This window comes from Arvicanthis niloticus, chromosome 9 (genome assembly GCF_011762505.2).
Source record: "Arvicanthis niloticus isolate mArvNil1 chromosome 9, mArvNil1.pat.X, whole genome shotgun sequence".
Taxonomy (NCBI): Eukaryota; Metazoa; Chordata; class Mammalia; order Rodentia; family Muridae; genus Arvicanthis; species Arvicanthis niloticus.
The window spans coordinates 41711024-41731794 of NC_047666.1; the positions used below are offsets into that span (position 1 = coordinate 41711024).

The 20771-nt window shown below is 35.0% G+C and overlaps 1 protein-coding gene across 1 annotated transcript in view; it reads right to left on the minus strand.

Moving 5' to 3' along the window:
• The window catches only part of Cntn3 (contactin 3), a 354703-nt gene that overhangs the window by 218369 nt on the left and 115563 nt on the right, over nucleotides 1-20771 (minus strand). The window contains exon 4 of the mRNA XM_034512693.2: nucleotides 6150-6325. Within this exon, the coding sequence (XP_034368584.1) occupies nucleotides 6150-6325 (176 nt within the window). The remainder of the gene's footprint in view (nucleotides 1-6149; nucleotides 6326-20771) is intronic.

The following is a 20771-nucleotide window of genomic DNA, read 5'->3' on the forward strand; positions in this document are numbered from 1 at the left end:
TGAAAACATGGCTACGGAGAGGTAGTTTTTCCAGGGAGAAAATGCAAGTGAAACATAAGCTTTGCTCATGCATGGACTTCAATGTCATTGCTCATGCATTCAATGTTAATGAATCAAAAGTGCTCAAGTATCTCTAAATGTAAAGTTATGTGGTATTTGATAATGACATCAGGATTCCAGGGTGCTCAGGGGATCAATGGTTCTGTATTTGTAACTTCTGTAACTGTACACTACAAGTTGCATGAACACAGACTAAAAGGTTGGCTACATGGTGCCAATATAATAAGTTTGCAGTGGCTCCCTAGTTAGTAATATCCCTGAGGTTCCTGGCTGTGGCGATAAAAGCTGCTGGATATGGATATTCTTTCAACCAAAACTAACAAGAATCACACATTTGCAAAGGCAGCTAGAAACTCTGCTGAAAAACAAATTTGCAACAAAAAAAAAGGCAAAAATATTCAACACCAATAAGAGACGATCAACAAGTCACAGAATAGTGCAGTATGCTGAATTAGGAAAGCATTACTATAAGGATAAAGGAAGGGTATCTGAATTCTTTATACTTTAAAAAAACAAAGGAAAAAGTCATATCATCAGAAAAAATCTGCTAGGTTGAATAGAAAACATGAACATATGAAAATGACAAGGCAGATGGCTAGACGTGAGAAACATGACATGAAGCTTATAAGAGGCTCCTTGGATCAACGGCTTCCTGTTTGCCTCGTTAGCAACTATACACTACAAGTTGCATGAAAACTGAATAAATGATTGGCTACACAGTGCCAATATACTAACATGCATGGACTCCCTAGTTAGTTATATAAACTGACTAGCATTTGACATTTGGTCTGATAACAAATTAAGCAGAACTTAGAGGGGAAATAATGAAAGAAAGAAGTATAAGTTATAGCTAGGGAAGTAACTGCAGGCCATTGAGGTATGAAGAAGAAAATAAGAAAGAAGAGAATAAAAAGATAGAAGATACCATGAGGCTAGCTTAAATGTGTTTAATGGGGAGCCCAAAGAAGCAAAGATTGAATCTAGAGAAAAGAAAAATAGAAAACATATGCTGAAAGCTTCATGTGACATGCTTCCTAGAAGAAACCCTCTAAATCATAGAGAAATGAAAGTGTGTTATCTTTGTACTACAGGATCTCTAGGCACCCTCTAAGTGCTTCATAAGCATAATTCATCTATTATTGACACTTGTTGAGAAAGATTCTGCTATTTTGGCTTTATATAGCAGGAGCCTAAAGCACAAGGGAAAACATTCTTCCCAAAAACTTGGTTGGTAATTGAGAGAGTGGGCTAAAGCCTAAATAGATTGGCTTTACTGTATGGGACTTGAATCCTAAACTTCACACAAAATAATCTTTTAAAGAATGAGTGTTGCAGAAATATGTGCTTAGATCAATAGAAAAAAAAGCAATAATCAAAGAGGCAGTATTAACTCTATATAAAATAAACTCACAGAAATCATTTCCAAAAGTAGATATCTCTTCTAGTTATTTTATACTGCTGTGATAGAACAACCTCACAAAAACAACTTAAGGGAGAAAGTAGTTATTTTAGCTCATAATTTAAGGTTACAATTTAGCATTGTGAGAATGTCAAAATAATGGAAACATAAATCAGCTTATCATATCATATCCACAATGAAGAGAAGCGAGAGGAGAGATGCATACATGCTTGAACTTAGCTTACACTTCTACATTCCTAGCCAGGACAGTATTCAAAGTAAATGGATATTGCTACCCAAAGTGTACTGGATACTCCTTCATCAATTATCTTAATCAAGACTCTCTAAACAGGCATGCTCTCAGGCTACCCTGATCTATATTACACCTCATTGGGACTTTCTTCATAAGATACAGATATGATCCCAGAAATAGAAATTACAAATACTATCCTTAATTATAATAATAATGAACTTTTGACAACTAATAGATTCTATGGAAGGGGTAACCATCAGTTAGGTACCAAATAGTGATTCCACCAGGTTCCGATAAATAGTTGCATATACATGGCCACATAGACAATCCTAGTTAAAATCAGTGTGGCATATAACAAACAAAATGCCATAATTGTAGAAAAATGACCCATAGTGAAGATTGAAGGATATAAGAGAAAAGAGGAAAATATAAGAAAGTAATAGGTGAAAGTAAAAAGAAAAAAAGAAAACTTCTAGATAAGTATAAAGTTGTCAGAGAACAAAATTAACCAATTAACAACATATGCAAAGATTTCTGTTCTCAATGTAACTGGAAAGGCATAAAGCAATTAACTTACATTCAACAAAATGTATCCTAAAATAAAATCGTGGAATTTTAAAACTGAAGGTCTTTGGTTCTTTGACTGACAAATGAGACATAAATATATGAACTGGGGAGAAAATGTCATAACAGATATTAAAACTCAATGGAAGTGTTCAAATAAGGAGTTGGCAATATACCAAGAAGTAGATGTAAATGCCAAAGAAAAATAGATTTGGAAGATTTGAAATAGTTGGAAGGAACACCCATCTCAGTTGCTCAAGACATATATCACAGTATTCATAAATAGAAAACCAAGGGTGGGGGAAGCTTAAAATTTTCCAATCAAAAGACACATTGCTTGAAATCCATGAAGTAAATGGGATATAAGATAAAACTTCTTCAAGAGCATCTATAATACTTAGGATGTGGTTTGAAACAATGGCTCAGCTATTGCAGAGCATCCAAGTTTTGGTTTTGGTACCCACGTTCACTATACCTCCAGCTTTAGGGGATCCTACACATTCTTCTGGCCTCTGTGGACAGACACTTCATTCACATATGCCCCACATGCATGAAGACTCAGACACACACACACACACACACACACACACACACATGATTTTAAAAATAAATATTAAAGAAAATATTTTTAAATCTAGGGTAAACAGCATATCTCATAGTGAAACTGTAATGCTATTTACATGTTCCTAAATCAAGAGCAACTCTTCAATCCTCACCTGGAAATATCCATTCAACATTTTATGTATACCATAGTGAATTCAGCAAAATATATGAAGAGCATGTGGTAGGAGCAAGGAATAACTAGAAACCCATCCAAAATTCTTCCAGAAAATGCCTTTTGCAAAGCAGGAAAGACTAAAGAGTAAATAACAACTACTTTGTTGTGTCACTAAAATCCAGTTAACTGGAAATTTCGGAATAAACAAATAAATGTCACCCTCTCACAAGACACACAAAATCAAATCCAAAGGATTGAAGGTTTAAATCTGGGAAGCCGAATGTTAAAGCTTTTATTAGTGCTTCAAGAGAATAACTTTTCATTTCACAATAAAGACAAAGATGAAAAACAATTGAGAGAAGTCAGGGAAGATAACTACAGGGTAAAAGACATCGTTTAAAACACAAAGCTAAGAACAGCTGCACATTTGACTGTGTTAACAAAAGAATTAACTGTTGGCAAGCGAATAATATATGTAAGTGATGAAAAAAGTAATACTGAGACACCCACAGCTGGGTGAGCAGCTAGGAACTGGGTACCTAATAGCTGCTGGTGGGGTACAGTCATGTTTCCTTGGAGTTGTAGGGCTGCAAAATTGCCCGTGCTCAGGTGAATTATCACCACATCATGTACATGGAGACAGCATTAATTGACTCAATGGTTATTAAAAAGAAAAAGACAAAAGAAAACACAAAAGTAGGAGGGGTTGTGTTAACTGGATGCAGGAGATGTTAGATTGGGGAGAAGGAAGTGGATATGATCAAGATTGTGTGTGTGTGTGTGTGTGTGTGTGTGTGTGTGTGTGTGTGTGTGTGTGTGTGTGTATGAAATCATCAAAAGATTCCACAGGTAAGCATTGGCCTGCAAGAATAAAAAGTAGTCCATGTATGCTCTGTGTTAACTGCCACTAAGAAATTTAAAATGGTAACACACTTTTAGAAGTCCATGCACATGTAGTCAAAGTATGGGAAAATGCCCAGACATAAAATATATTTAAAACAGTAACCATCTATATAAGCAGGGAGGAAGATACGATTGTCAGTAGAGTTGTTGCTCAGGGGAATAAATGGCATCTGAAATCTTTCAAATTCAAAACAAGAATTGGCTGGTAACAGATATTCCTTATGTTTTCTTCATGCCATTAACACATCCAGTATAAATCATAGCTTTATAAACACATTCCATCTCAAACATAGTTAAAAGAAAATAACATGATCAAGAATAGTTTACAGTAAGACAAAACTAATTGATTAGAGTAACCATATGAAAGAGTTTGAACATAATTCCTCAAACCCTCAGAGTAGAGAGAAGAAACAGACAAAAAACTACAAACATTTGAAACAGACACAAATGACTAATACATATGCATGTGTGAGTATGTGTGTATGTAAATTTCATGCATTCTTTCACATATTTCTTCTGTCAATAATTTGTCTGAGTATTCCACAATTTACTGAAGGGGTCTGACAATTGCCAAAGAAAACTGGTTTTGTGGACTATAAATTGAATAAGTATGTCCTAATTTTATTACCAACACTAATTTAAAAGCACCTTAAAAATCAAACATGAAGTTTCCGTATTTCACCCATACTAAAGTGTGGCAACAGCTCCATTTCCCCCATTCACTCATCTGTGCTGAGCACAGCAGAACTCCACCTCATCGAGGGAAACAAAGAGCAGTGAAATAACTCAATATACAACGCAGCCTCAGTGGGATGGAGAGTACTCTTCAGTGACAATGCTTGTCATGCCCTTACCTTCAAGAAAGACAGCCAGGACTTCTCTGAACCACAATTACCAGCATCATTTCCACACAAACATCCCACCTTTACACCTACTTTAATTCACATATTAGTATTATATTCTGCCCACATATCCAAATTAATCTAATAATTATTAAATATCTCCCACGTCTGTACAATTAATGATTAATAATAATCTCCTTCATTAACCTCTTTATCAGAATCTGTATCTCTATCTCATTAATTAAAAGAAACACACTTTGTACTTTATTAATGTAATGTATTATGAGGCTTACGTGCAAGATCGCATTCTAATTTTTCAAAATGAATCACCCAGGGAAACACAAAAAAGAATACAGAATACCACAAGGTAAAATAATCTTACTGTATACATAGACAGATATGCAGCCAGATACCAAGAATGGGCAAATTAAAACTTTGAGACTGATTAGATTGCTAAAAGGAAGATCCAGGGTCTTTCTGAGTTTGAGTTTCAGTTCTGAAAATGAAAGGCTTTACCCTGATGTGGTACATGCCCACTCAGAAAAGCAAAGACACATCCAACAAACAGTAAGACAAGACAATAAGGGAAGAAGAGATGTGAAGGTTGAAAAATAAAGAGGTGAGGTATTGTGAACTGGACAGCAATTTGTTTTGTGATTTGAATTTTTCACATTTTAATAATTTTTATGAGTCCCAAGAATGGGAGGGTCAAGGGCCCTTTCCCAGGCCCATATCCATATCTCAGGTACATACTTTCAGACAGCTATATAGAAAGCTAAGGTTAGTGTTTGTCTTAGTTTGGGCTTATTGACATCAGAAGACCAACCTTAAATCTGGGTCAACCATCTAGTTTCAAGCAATGTAACAAGACACAAAAGTAGGAATCTATTTTCTGTAAATTTATTTAGCATTATTAATTGTTTACTTATTCACTTTATATCCCACTCACTGCGCCCTCCCCTTCTCTTCTGAGCAGGTGAGGCTCCGCAGCGGTATCTTCCCACCCTGGAATCTTTTGGGTTTTTACCTGCTAGCCCTCATTCTCACTAGCAAGTTAACCTCCCTTTCAATGGGATTAAAATCTACTTCAGCATTCAAAAACTAGCTGATACAAGCAGTGTGCACTAAACAACTACCAGATTCTTGGCCTTTGAGTGGGTAGACAGCTGTTGTAGCACTAGTCAAATAATAGCCTATAAGCCATTTTAATAAATACACATATATAATTTATTCTATCAATTATGTCCTTCTAGAGAAACCTAAGGAGGGTTCAAAACTCAAAAGACTGACGCAGAATTATTCAATCAATTTTTGAGTTAAAAAAATCACACCTTGTTTCAAAATGATCACACGGATTCATATATGCATTTTAAAATATTGGTTTATATATATTTACAAATGTAAACTTACAGGCAAATTGGAGTTTGGCTTCTCTGCTCACTATTGTTCCAAGAGAATTCGTTGCAAAACACTGGTAACTTCCTGTATCCCAATTTCTGTTAGGGTTAATAACGATGAGATTTCCTCCGTTCAGTTTGTAACGATGGTCTAGTCTTGTATCAATATCACTGCCATTCAGCTGCCACCTGAAATGTAAATATCAAGATTATTTCTCTCCTTAGCAAATTTAGGCTTAAATAGATGGCTCAATGTTACTCACTCCACTGTAAGCCCTCCAAGCCTGGAATCTCAACACTCAAGAGGTTGAGGCAGGAGGACTTCCATAGCTTTAGGCCAGTCTCAGTGACTTAGTAAGATCCTATCTCAAAAAGCATTGAAAAAAAAAAAAAAAAAAAAAAACAGATTTGGATTTGAGAAGCAAAGAGAAAAATTTAGTAGAAATTATGGCAAAGCAGCATCTCAAGATGCTTGAGGGTTTTCGGAAGAGCTGAGGATAATTTAGCTTGTTCACTAGCTCACATGGGAAAAATTTAGGCTGGGTCTATATAAGTAAAGATGGAGCAGAAACTAGAGATAATTATCTCAGAAACTCCAGGCCAATCGAATGTTGACAACCTAGCAGTGGGTAACACATTTCTTTGATTTATCTGGCCTGACTGAGCACATTTAATAAATTAATTGGTTACTGTTCAACTCTCTATTTCAATTTGTCTGAGTAAAGACCTATCCTGAGGCAGTCATTCCCCCATTTTTTCTGAAGCCTACATAGAGCTTTTTATACAACAATGCACTGCAATAAAAGACCCAAACGCCACCTGGGGACCAAAAAAGTAGCAGCATAAACCCCAGGGACATACTCATTAATGCATGGAAATTAAAAAAAAAAAAAAACTAAAAAATTTTATCTTTAAATAACTATTAACTGAAAAGTCAAAGTGTTTAAACAACAAGTATGTTGGTACACTGACAAAAACCCACCCATGTGCCATGATAACAAGGATATATGAATGTTGTTAATTAAATCACTCACCTCCTAGATAACTAAAATTGAACAATGAAACTACATTACCCACACATTTTAGCATATTGCAATACTGGGATCAATTGTTTAGCATAGAGATTTTGAGAAAATAGCTAAATGATGCCTGCCTTTTAAAGGATAGCAACCATTGTATATACTATGGAACACACACACAAAAAAATATTCTAATTTATAAAATATTTAATCTCCTTTACTAAGAACTGTAGTCCCCAAATTGAAAGTAGATTGTAAATGCAGTGGTTAGAGCCCTAAGCAAGCATACAGGTGACCAGGAACCTTCCAGTACAAACCTTAACAATTTAGAGGTCTGAAGCTTAAAAGAGGAATTGAAGCCTCTGATAGAAAATCCATATCAGTGATTAAATAGTTGGATCAATTCCTTAGGTATCAACTCTGTAACAAGTCTGAATAAATATCAATATCTTTACAGCTCCTAACTTCAGAGCAGATCAGAGAAATCCTCAATTTGGGTAGGACAAGGAACAGTGAGTGTACTCCAGACTATGACTCTGATCAGTCTTAAAGCCTTGGGGATGCAGTTAAGAGGAAACAGTACCCCATTCCTAAGTCAGGGAGAACAGGGTTTATGCCAATTCTAAGTGGTCTTCTTGAGAAGGTACACTTTAGACCTTGAAAGTCCCTCTATACAATGCTCATTTTAAGAAAAAAAAATGAGACTTAGGGTAGTCCAAGTGGACAGTATATTAGATTGTCTTTATCAGGCATCCAGAGGTTTTAAGACTTTATTTCATTTCTAAAAATCTCTTATGACCACAAGTGATTCAGTATGACTAATCTAAGTGATACCCTCTAAAATTTTCCTTTGGCAGAAGACAGCAGAAAGGTATTTGCCTCACAAGGTGGAAGATCCAGAGACAAAAAGCAAAGAAAGAAAGAAAGAAAGAAAGAAAGAAAGAAAGAAAGAAAGAAAGAAAGAAAGAAAGGAAGGAAGGAAGGAAGGAAGGAAGGAAGGAAGGAAGGAAGGAAGGGAGGGAGGGAAGAAGGGAAGAAAGGAAGAAAAGAAAAAAATGAAAGAAAAAAAAAAACCAGAAGAGTACAGACGAACTGTTCTTCTTCAGAGGTTCACTGAATCCCCTAATTTGTTTAGCCAAATTTCAGAAAAAATTAGAAAATTTCCCTGATCCCTCAGATATTAGACTTCTTCAACACATGGATGATTTATTAGTCCTAGAATCAAAAGAATAAAATTATTAAATCGACAATAACCTTATTACATTTACTTTGGGGATAGGGACTCTGAGTTACTAAAAAGAACTCACACTTTGCAGGAAAAGAAATAAATTACATAGGTCAGCTGGTTAATGAAAGGAGTTGAAAATTATGCCCTTTAGGAGTAGAGCAATTAATACTACACTCCCCAAAACCAAGGGAAGTTAGAAAATTCTTGAGTTCAATGGGGCCTTATAAACTTTGGTTTGACTCTTATGCTATCCAAACTAAAGGCCATAATGAGAAATTCCCAGATGAGGAGCCAGATCTTCTGTGGGAGGTAAAAGAAATTCAAGCTGTTAAAATCTTAAACCAAGACTTAATAACTGTTGGTCTTGTTCTCTTTAGACATGTCCATTCATTTTTTTCAAGTGTGAACAAAGACACCAATTCTGAAGACACTCAGTTGGGAACATAGGGGGGAAGGCAGATAATAGCATATTTGTTTAAACTATTAGATCCCATTTCAAGGGGAAGGCTGAAATACATTGGATCAGGAACTTCCACTATGTTCTTCACTTAGAAGATCCAATAGTTAACCTTTGGTGCCTGTCTAAATGTAAGTATTCCTCAGCAAGTAACAACACTCCTCCAGCAGAAGGCTAGAAGCTGGTTAACAGATAGTAGACTCCTAAAATATGAAGCTAATTCTCTCAGAGAAAGATATTTACTTCTAGCCACTGATGACTTTTAAAACCTTGTTGAGTTCCTAAATAGAGGCATTCCTTCTGTGCCTTCTATAGCAAACCAAAGTCTTCCACCTGGGAGAAACTCTGTTTCCTCTGAGACCCAACTATTTACAGACAGAGTCTCCCTAGAAAATCAAGGAGAAAGACATCATGGGTACTCTATGATTGATGGGATTCAATAAAAAATTATTGAATTTGAACAACTGACAAATAACTGATATAGTACAAATATGATTTGTTTGCCTTAAACCAGGTCCTTGCAAATTTAAATGTAAAGGTGGGGAATTTATGTGTGTATTCCTGGCATGCCTAAAAAAGCTCCTGCCTTTGGAACACTCTGGTCAGAATGCAGGCAAATTAATAATAAAAGACAACAAATGATACAAATAATTAAATGATCAGAAATTTGAAACTTACAACTACATGAATGAATTATAATGATATGCTTTCCTAGGCACCAAAGAAGGCATAACTTTGGAGCCCAGAGAAACAGACTTGCTGATAAAATACTCAACTGCATGGCTGGAGTAGGTCAAGTATTCTGCCATTGCCTTAATCAAGAGTTACTGATAGGTTTGTGTGGTAGGGAGGTCAGCATCTCAAGTGTTTCCTTGCTGTTCTGGTGTATATCAGAATGCTATGATTGAATGAATGCTGGATCTTTCTCTTCCAGGACAGGACAGCCTAGGAACATCCTTCCTATAAGTCTTTACCTTTTCTATTCCCAGGCAAAATGGAACTGAGGCAACCCCCAACTATTCTACATCCTTTGGGAAGAAACAATTACATCTCTTGATTTTAAAGAAGCAGGAACCAATGGTTATTCTTGGACAATAGGTCTGCAATACAAGGAAGGGTCTCTGTGGCTTAGAGGAGTTGCAACACTGAATAATCTTAGCACTGCCAGGACATTGTGGTAATACTGTGGTGGACATTTACTAAGATTTTATCAGCCAGTTAGAGTGGGATATGCACTTTGGTCCAATTGGCTATCTTTTTCACTCCTCCATTTCCCCAACTATCTCCTCAGTTATCTCCTGAAAAAAGGGAGCTCATGTATCCAGGAAGATCCACATATTTGTATAGATTCAACAGGAGGATCATGAGAAATCTCTAATGAATTAAAAGTAGGAATCATGTAGGATTTGAGTCAGTGTTACCTACCCTAATAGTCTACTGTAACTGAAGATGCACATTGTGTAAATTATACACACACACACACACACACACACACACACACATTATAAATATACAAGTTTCTCTCTGTGTTTGTGCATGTATGTATGTATGTATGTATGTATGTATAAAACCTATATTACAACCAGCAAAGGTTTGTAGATTACATCAGGGATGTTACCAAGTGTATAGCAAATCAATTAGATACCACTTGCAGATTTGCATGAAAAAAAAAAAAAAACTTCACTAGCCTAGACATAATGCAAGCAGTTAATGGAGGAATCTCTGTGGTGACAGACAGTCAGTGTTGAAACTGGATTTCTAATAGCATGGCTCCTGGTGCCACTATCATAAATTCTCTTCAGGGACTAATTCCTTTATCAAGTGACTTAGCTGGAAACATAGCTGAAAACTTAGGAATCTGGTTTGAAAATAGAAATGGGTGATAACCTCAGTCCTCATCTCCCTTGTTATAGTTTGAATTCCTGACTACAATAGAATGCCATGTGATCCCATGAATAGGAGAGTTAGTGCAAACTGCTATCACAAGAAAAGCCCCTACCCTATACTAGAACGTTCATGTGAGTAGCTCAGATACTGGAATGTCAGGCACTGTTAACTAAATTTGAAGAAAGACAGAATGTCTATAAGATAAAATATGTATAATAAAAGAGGGGGAAACTGGGGGAAATGTAAGAAAATGTATTTCCTGTCAAAGAGTGAAATAAGACAAAGAAAATGCCATCTTTAAAAAAATATATAAAGACATCATTTGAAAAAAAAAAAAATCTCTTCCAAGTCAGTGATTTTCTGAAATAAAAATATATTTATAAATGGATGTTTTCCTTTTAACAATGTGTTTTTGACTTAGCCAACTGCAGCACATATATGAAGCAGAGCTCTGACCCCTCAGGATTGAGCGCAGGATGCCTAGAATTAAGGTTAAAAACCCAATGGCCATCCAGTTGCATGTGCTTGCTTGCTTTCTTGCTTGCTTTTGAAAAGCTATGCATCATTCTACAGGAGCAAAAGTTGTTGTCCAAATACTTTCAATCATGATGTGGTTACTTTCTGCAATCCAAGATACATTCCTAACAAGACTGATAATCCTCCAGTTTAGTGAACATGAAAAAAATATCCAACTTTTCTAAATGTAAATCTTCCACTTGTAATAAAGAAAAATACAATTTCAAGTTCCCAACTGGATTTCCTTAAGCAATAGTATGCAATGGTGGCAGGCAAAGGCATTCCTTCTGAAGGCAGATACCACTGCCAACACAGGAAATGGCTCCTGTCAAGGCCTCATGACCCTCTGCCCCTGTATTCTCTTTCTGCTCTACTTCCAGCAAGCACCTGCTGGTTCTGCATTGCCTGCTCCATTCCATCCTTCTGGTCATCTTCTCTCATGTGGAACAGATTGACTTGCACATACGGTACCAACATTTGTGCCATCCCTGAGAAGTTATCAAAAGAAGGATGAAACACATGCTAGACTTGGCTTGTGAGTAGAAGATCCAATAGGAAACCAAATAAGTGGGTTTAATTCTTGTGGTAAACACGGTTTGTCAGCTATGAATCAGCTCAATGTGACTGAACAGAGCAAATGTTTCTAAACTGAAACTAGAGAGATATACTTGATTTTATATACTTCTGAATCAAAGACAATGTCAAATGGTGTTTGTTCTCTCTCCCTTCTGTGTATGTGTATGCACACAGAGGCACACAGGAGTATGGAATGTAAGATATATGCAGATAGAGACTCATATATGCAATGTATATAGAGACTAGAGGAGAACCCTGGTTGCCAACTAAAAATGAAAAATAAGAAACAGAAAACAGTCTCTCATCTCTAACTCATTTGTTCTTGCCAAGTAAGATAAAATACCCCACCAGGGAGCCACAGGGAACCAATTGGCTCTGCCTCCCCCACACAAGGACTAAAAGAACTCTACCAGGCTGTGGTTTTTAGATGGGTTTGGGGAGCCTAACTCTGAGTCTCTTCCCTGAAAGGCAAGCACTTTACTGTCTGAGCTATCTTTCCCAGCACTATATATGCTTTTATTAGCTATGAAATACAGTTTGTAAAGGGGAAAAGAAGGCAACATTATAGCTGAGGACTTAGAATGTTTGGAACCTAAGTATACCTAATGGCTTCATTTAAAAACTATGTTTTTATGTTTAGCTAATGAATAATAAAGGTTCAATGGCTGTGTGGAAAATTGTAAAGAATAAATAAAAATATAGAGAATCATTTCCTCTTGTCTACTTAATAGGTTAAAAGATTTAAAAGATCATAAAAGGTTTGCCGCAAAACTTTATTTCCGTAAGTGTCTATGGTCTAAAAGCTACCATTGCTAAGTTTCAAGTAAAGAAGCAAAAAAGGAAAGATTGTTCTATTATGTATTAACGTTTCATACTTCCTTTAACTTGGTTTTTATCATATAGACACAATCGCTAGATTCCTTTACTATGCACAAAAGTAAGAATGCATTGCTTTTAAATATGCCTCTGCTACAGCAGACGTGCCTGGGTACTTCCAAACAAAACTCTTCAGAGGTAAGGTATTCTTGAGTTATATTGAAGAATGTTAATCTTCACAAAACATAATTATTTTTCTCCTTCTAAACACTAAATCCATCACTCAATGGAACTCATCCCCTGGTGATAGAAAAGTATCACAGTATCTTATTAAATATTGATGTTTCTTTTCACTTGCTGAAAGTTAAATGTATTCAAAAGAGTTATTTTTTATTTCAACTCTGAAATATGTAAGTTAGGTCTGGGACTAGAATTCCAAAAACTACTTTATTCTGAGAAACAAAAATGTGTCCCAGGATCTTAAGGCAAAATATTTATATTAGGAACTGATTTCTACATATGTCTCATATTTATCTTGATAAGAAAAATTGAGGCTGGAAAGATGGCTCAGTGGATACTAGTACTGGCTGTTCGGGCAGAGAACTCAGGTTTTGTTCCCAGTACCTATGTCAGGCAGTTCTCAATTGACTGTAACTCCAGTTCAAGGGGAGTTGAAACTCTAGTCTGGTTTCTGTCAGCTCTGAATACAGACAGTTCACATAAATTCACATTATGTACACACATAGACATCACTGAAGACAAATAAACTAGAAAACTGAAGATATACAAATTACTTTTCAATAAAGTATATGGCCAGATGAATTTTATTTACTGAAAAATCCAATCTTAATTTTGAGACTTCAGAGCAATACGGAAAACTGGTCTGCATGTCCAATCTTGCCATGTGCTACTTCTACAAAGAAGGCTTGCAAAATATTTTGATTTTAAATATTAATTTTTTGCAAGATTTTAAATTCACTTGTGTGGTTCTTAAATGTGAACTTCAAATCTCAATGAATTTAAATGTCTAATGGATGGCTACATCTGAGAGTTAACTATGGCAATTACATCACACATTAAGGTCACAAATTTCAGAAGTTTGTAAAATGTGATATAGTTGTTCAGTATTGAAAATGTATAGTTCTTTGTAAAACCTTTCCAATTTCCTCTTTGATCATGAAATTTTAAAATCCATCCCCCCCCCAAAAAAAAGCCCATTCAAGTATAAGAATGCAATATTTCTACCATGTGGGCATCCCAAGAGTGCATTTGCATACACAGACTCCATTTTGGAAGCTTCAGTCTAAGGATCTGGAGCAAAGGCAGCCAGAGCCACAACTCTTGGTACTGCACACAGCAGAATTTCAATCATATAACATTTACCTTGTGCTTCAGAAGCTGACTATCCTTGTTTCTTTAGCTTACTGTAAATGTCATAGGATTAAGCAACTCTGTATAATCATGTCATAGCACTTTAGAATGATCTTACACATTTATTGTCAGTCCTCAGTGTTCAAATGCTCATTCTGAGCATGGATTGGGATTTACTTTGTATGATTCATAAGTATGACATAGTTTACCACCCCTCACATCAGGAGCCAATTGGAAGTCTTCACAGTGGAAGAACACTCCTGAAGCAGACACCTGTGGAAACTTGTACCTGAGCAAATATTAGAAATGTTTATTTAGGGGCATAAATTTAGGGGTTCTAGATTTCTAGAGGATGTGTACATTTGACTCACATACTTTTTGTAAATCCTTTACCTCCTCTATACAACAAGAAATCTTCAAAGGAAATACAGGAAGTGAGAAACCAGGGTTGACCTTGATGCAATAGAGGGGTGCAGTTGAATGAAGATTGCCTTATGAAAACAATTCTTTAGGGCAGATGAGCATGTGGGGACCAGTGGTCTCTGTAATTTTGTTATGTATCATAAGTAAGCATTTCAAAATGCATAGTCCCGATTGCTAAAAGACAAACACTTCCAATGTTACATTCAAGAACCTAAAACTACAAGAGGCAAAATTTTGTGCACAATTGCCTTCCACAAGTAATAAACAAGCTGGTGGGAAGAGAGAAAAGATAGAATAACCTGTATGTGTGTGTGAAGTTTATACAATAGTACGTTAAGCACAAAAACCTACCTTTTTGATACCTCATGGTACAATTTAAGCAATAAAAGCTTAATTTACTTTGATCATATCTGTTAGAAAAATTCTAACATCTTGTATCACATCAATTGATAAATTCATAAATTGATAAATTATTTATGGACATTTCCTAAATAGAGCAATCAAACTCAACTCATCATCTTATGAATATTCAGGTTCCATGTATTCTTTACTGTGTATGGTCAATGCCAACCAGAAAAGACAAAACAAAATGACCTACTGGTCTCATATACTGTCTACTTATGATTCATTTTCATCCATGTTATGATAAGATATGACTACCTCTTACATAGAACCACACTGGTATGATCTAACATCAGTGAATACAAACATATTTTATTGTCACTGTGATTTAAGACAATGAAGTCTGCCAATTCAACTTGGTTACAAAGTTAGGGAGTCTCATCTCTTGAAACTTAAACTAACAGACTTAATAATAAAGTAAATGGTATTGGGATATTTTCACTTGATCATGCTAGCCATTTTTGCCCCAGGAACAATTTTATTCTTGCCCATCGTGTTGTAGCTTGTCTTTAACAACATCAATATGTTGGCAGCCAAAGCACATGGCTTGAACCTTAAAATCAAATCCCAGACAGACAGAGTTATTTAATTAACAGGCTGGCAAGCCAAGGACAGGTAAGATTCTGCACAGAACCTTACCAACCTAAGACAGAAATGCATTGTTTTTGATAATGCATATTCCATGATGGGTAAGGAAGGAATTCTTGGCAGAATGACCTAAGACAGGCTAAATCTTGTTTATGAAATTTTAAAAAAGGGAGAGAATCGGAGAGCTTTAGGTGCTGCTTGGCAAGAATCTGACATGGGCCAAGGATAAGGAAATGGGCTTCAGGAGGGAATCTGACTTTAGGCTAGAACAAAAAGGTAATTTCAGGCAGGAATCTAAATCTTAAGCTAGAACAAAGAAGTAATTTCAGGCAGTAATCTAAATATTAGGCTAGAACAAATAATTACGTTTCAGACTAGAAAATGACTTTGGGTTAGGACAGGGAAGTTGGCTCAGATATTTTGGTCATGCTGATAAGTCCCTAGAAACAGTGATCACAGGAATGTTCATGGAATTTTGTTTATTGCCTTGCTTGTTCTTTGATTATTTGTGTGCTTGTTCCTTGACTATTTGTATCTATTGTATTGCTACTTCCTCAAGCTAGAACTGACCTTAATATTTACATGTTATTAAAATGGTATAATAGAAAAAGGATGAGGAGGGATGATATAGTGGGTTCCTAGGGAGGGGAAATAGAAAAGGGGAAGGCATCTGAAATGTAAATAAGTAAAATATCCAATAAAAATAATTGCAAGATATAATTAACCTCACAATGGATAGCATGAAATAATTGTCCTCTGAGTTGTCTACTTTATCACACCAAATCTGGTCAGCAAAACACAAATATAAATAACAAGTTGGAGAAAAATAAACTCTACAGTTTGGCCCACAGGATAAAACAAAACAAAAAGAATCAACATCAGAATCTTTGGAAATTTGGAGTTATGTTTGGGAAATAAGCCCATGCAAAACACTTTTTAAATCAACAGGCGATCCTTTATTTGGGCTTTGACAGAAAATTTAGTAGTGTAATCAAAGAAGCAATTTGTGGTTTTAGAAGAAGCTTTTGAGTTAATAAGCAAATGCATTTGTGTTCATTGGAATGCTTGGTACTATGTTTACTGAAGTGATGAGAATAATTGCAGCCCATGAAAGAATGAATGTATGAATTTACATATTCAATACTTTATCCAGAAATAACTATTTAGGCTTCAGCAATAATTGAAATGAGTTAAGTTGAGATGCTATGAATTTTGGTCAAAAAAAAAACCACATTGTGTATAAACACATGTTTTATTATGCAGACTCTTATTTCTTTAATACATATTAAATATTAACACATACAAACATGCACACATATACACAATACTACATTGGTAGTATAACAAATGAAAAACAGATGTTCCATGTAAGTGGTTATAAACTATATAACCCAGTTCAAATCCATCAGTGTCCACACTATTCTAAGGAGTTAAGCAATGTTCCTATAGATTTTCCTTCTCTGCATAAAGTTTAAATTTTCAGGCAAGTTTCCTTATTCTCCTCTAAACATGCTACTTGTAATATGATTCTGAAACAAGAAATAAAGACACCACATGCCCAGATCTGAAGTGAGTGATTAAGCATGCAAAAGCATCCCATTTGATTTAATTTTAATCAATGTAATTCATATCTTTTTTCCTTGACCTACTTAAAAAAACATAAAATAAAAACAGGTGACTTACTGTGTTACATGATACCTTTAATGTATAAAAGCTAATCTTTCTTTTCGTTTTGAATACTAACTGCTCACAATACTGGCTGTGTTTTTATTTCAAAAATTTCTGATATGACCTGGAGCAACTGATGACACTACAGGAAAGATAAACTCTTTTTTGAGAGGTGATATTGTGAGAAAGGTGTCAGGGGGCTTGGGTTCATAGACACTATCTTGGTTACCTCCAGGCAAACTATCTTAAAATGGAGTCAATAAATAAGAATTAATCCAAACCATAGTGTCTAGAAAAGAATCAACTGCCTATCACATTAAAGCTAAAGTTTTCCTATGGCATTTTTGACTCTGAAATATGATCTCCTATTCTTTTTTTTTTCTTGTCAGTTTCATGATAGATCTTTCTCCAGCCACTAAGTGAGCCCTTACTGGTGGTTTGACAGCTACAGTAAACATCATTGCCCTGAGAGAGTGACATCCTATCAGGATAATTACAATTCTCCGTGTAGAACAGGAATGTCAAAATGCCATAGCCAGTCACACTCACAATTCTCTGTATAATACAGGAATGTCATTGGACCAAAGCCACCTGCAGTTCTGTAAGGAGGAGTCAAGAGATAAGCTTATCAAAAAGGCTTTGTGGCAAGGATGGTGATACAACCTTTCATTTTTTTCAAATACACCTTACATGAGTTATCTACTAATAGACTCAGAAACTATGGAGATAACTATATTTTTAATATTTTGCAACCACTTCTGTGAATATTTTTAATACTACTAGTGACTAATTGTGAGCATAGGAACAAGAGCTTTGTAGCTAGAAAATTAAGGATATCAAACAGAGCTGAGTTTCAGGATCTAGGTTTAGAAAATCAGCAGCAATGATAACAGAACGCTAGATTCTATTTTTCTTTCTTTCTTTTTTTCTTTCTTTCTTTCCTTCTTTCTTTCTTTCTTTCTTTTTTTTTTTTTGGCCTTGGTATAAAAATAGGTAATAATGACACCAGCTACTAGATACTAATACAAACTACAACACAAGGGCATAATACATAGACTAAAATTATACTTAAAATATGTCATTCATCATTTGATTGGGTAGGTAATAAATGATAGCATGTAAACTATGTATGTGATATATCATATATACCACATGGGTACTTATACTCTTTAATGAAATATAACTTATATATCAATCATGTATCACGCAGATAATGCTACACACCAATATAGTACCACACAAAGGATAATGTTTAGGATTACGTGTGTGTGTGTGTGTGTGTGTGTGTGTGTGTGTGTATACACAGAGCATAAATAAACTTAAACCTCCTTTCATTACACTGTTCATTGAGTAAATGATGAACAAAAATTAGTGTATTATGTTAGTTTCTGTTTCTTCTTATAAAAGTACAATTAGTTGACTGTCAGTAATTTAAACACACATAGAATGTACATTCATCCTTTGAAATACTGTTTAAAGAAACCAAAAGATTTTCCACGTGGAAGCAAAATTTATGTTAAGAGTTTATACTATAACAATTTCTCATACCTCACTACATTAAAATATCTCACCTTTTTGAAAGAGCTCAATAATAAGGATATTCCATTTGCTCTCTAGGGACCAAAATGGAAAACATCTGTAAGAATAAAGTATAAAGCCCATGGTAGCTATGGACTAACTATGGTATAAAATAGGATATTTTTGAAATAGAGATATGACATCCATGCTTTCCAGAATTGTAACAACTAGCCATGTATGCCCACAAAACACTTGAAATTAGTTTTATGAGATTTTATGAGAGTGAATGTTTCAATATAATTTTTTAATTTAAAATTGAGTGTTTCCATGGATCTAAAAATAAAAGCACATAGGATTCCTAAGACCACATTCAGTCTTCAGTTTTTTCCTCCATCTATAGTATGTATAAAAATAAAAGGTGAGTTGATGTTTACACTGGATAGATTGTAAACAATAGTGATTTCCCAATCTATCTGGTAGGTTTCTAGTTTAATTATGAATTCCCAGTAGCTACCTAATAAGTCTACAAATTCTTTAAGCAGTCCCACTTCATTTGACATTGCTACTTACCTGATATATGTGTGCATATGATGTGTATGTGTGTGTGTGTTTGTATGTGTGTGCATACTCCAGTATATCCTATATCTATGATTCTTTAAGTACAGAATGGTATCAATGAGTATGACAGTGAATCTTCCATGTGGACATCTTCATCCAATGATAGGCATTTGATGCTCAAAGAAGAAATAAGAGGAAAATTCTTTACATTACAAAACTAAGTATTCCTACTTCCTTAAGGTAACCTTCTTCAGCACCATCAGCAATTACAGTCAGACTGAATACTAATTAACCTTTAAACAGGGGCTTTAGGGTGTAGACAGGGAAATGTAAGAAAAAGAGTAAAATTCTCAATTAGACCTTTATAGGAGTAATTTCTCATGAGATTCTCTGAACTTTTGGATTCCTAATATGACCAATTAAGAGTTATCTTTACCCAAAGGGGAAATAACAAGAACAGGATCTCTCAAGGGGTGAGTTTGTGCCAGTCTCCAGGAGTCTTTGTGCTTTTAAAGGGCAAACTCTCCTAAGATTCTAATACTTTGTTCTGAATCTTCAGAAATATGACTGGGTCACCTCCAACCAGCGAGTTCCTAGGAGTCGTTCATTCCCTCCTTATCTCAGTATCTAGCATCCTATTTGTCTACTTATCAGTCTATAATTATATGATAGACAATACTATTTTATTGCCTTATTAAAATATTAATTTTGTTATTATATTAAATCTAAACTGTAATTTCTAAAAAATATTAAAAACAAGTTTGCTTTCATCTGAATCATTCTATGATAATAAGGTATATTACTTACAGTAACATTAAAGGCAAAATTAGCCAGGGAATAGATAAAGTCATCAGTATGGCCTGCACTATTCTATATTCCTTTGACTCAATGGAACCTATTTCTTCTGTAGACAGCAAACAGAAACAGAAACTTTGGGGTTTTGTGGGGAGTTACTATAGGAATGTCTAATGCAGCTCAGAATAAGAAACTCCCTTGTGTTTCTAGCTTTCAATTCTCAGAAATTATGAACCTTTAGCAAAGGTGAGATTTCATATTGTTTATAAATCTTCAGTTCAGAAAATCTTTAAAGCTGTGATAAAAGTGTCTGTTCTATTTGGCTATCAACTAAGGATTTTGACACAATATGGAGCATGTTAAATTTCTTCATTTATCCAACACTATATCAACAAATCAATGAAAGCCGTGTATTTCCTCTTCTCAGGTATAGATTTTCCTTGAAGTGAAACATACCAAATTCTAAATTGGCATTCTAGGGTATACAGTAAAATAGAAGGTCACTATCAACTGACAAAAGTTCTATAAAAATTTGGTATATGCAATTAATATATTTACACTCAGATTTCACAACATCACACTGAACACCTAGGATACAAGGCATAATTTCTACAAAAGATTTATAGGTTTCTCTAAGCTCAAGCCATCTGGCTATCTGATAACATTCTACAAACATAATTAATCTTCTCATTTAGAAATACATTCCTCTGTGACAACAGTTTGTGTATTGAGAATTTCTTCACTAAATACATTTCTCATGAAATAATTCATAAGATAAATATGACAATACAACTCCATCACAACAGAAAAATA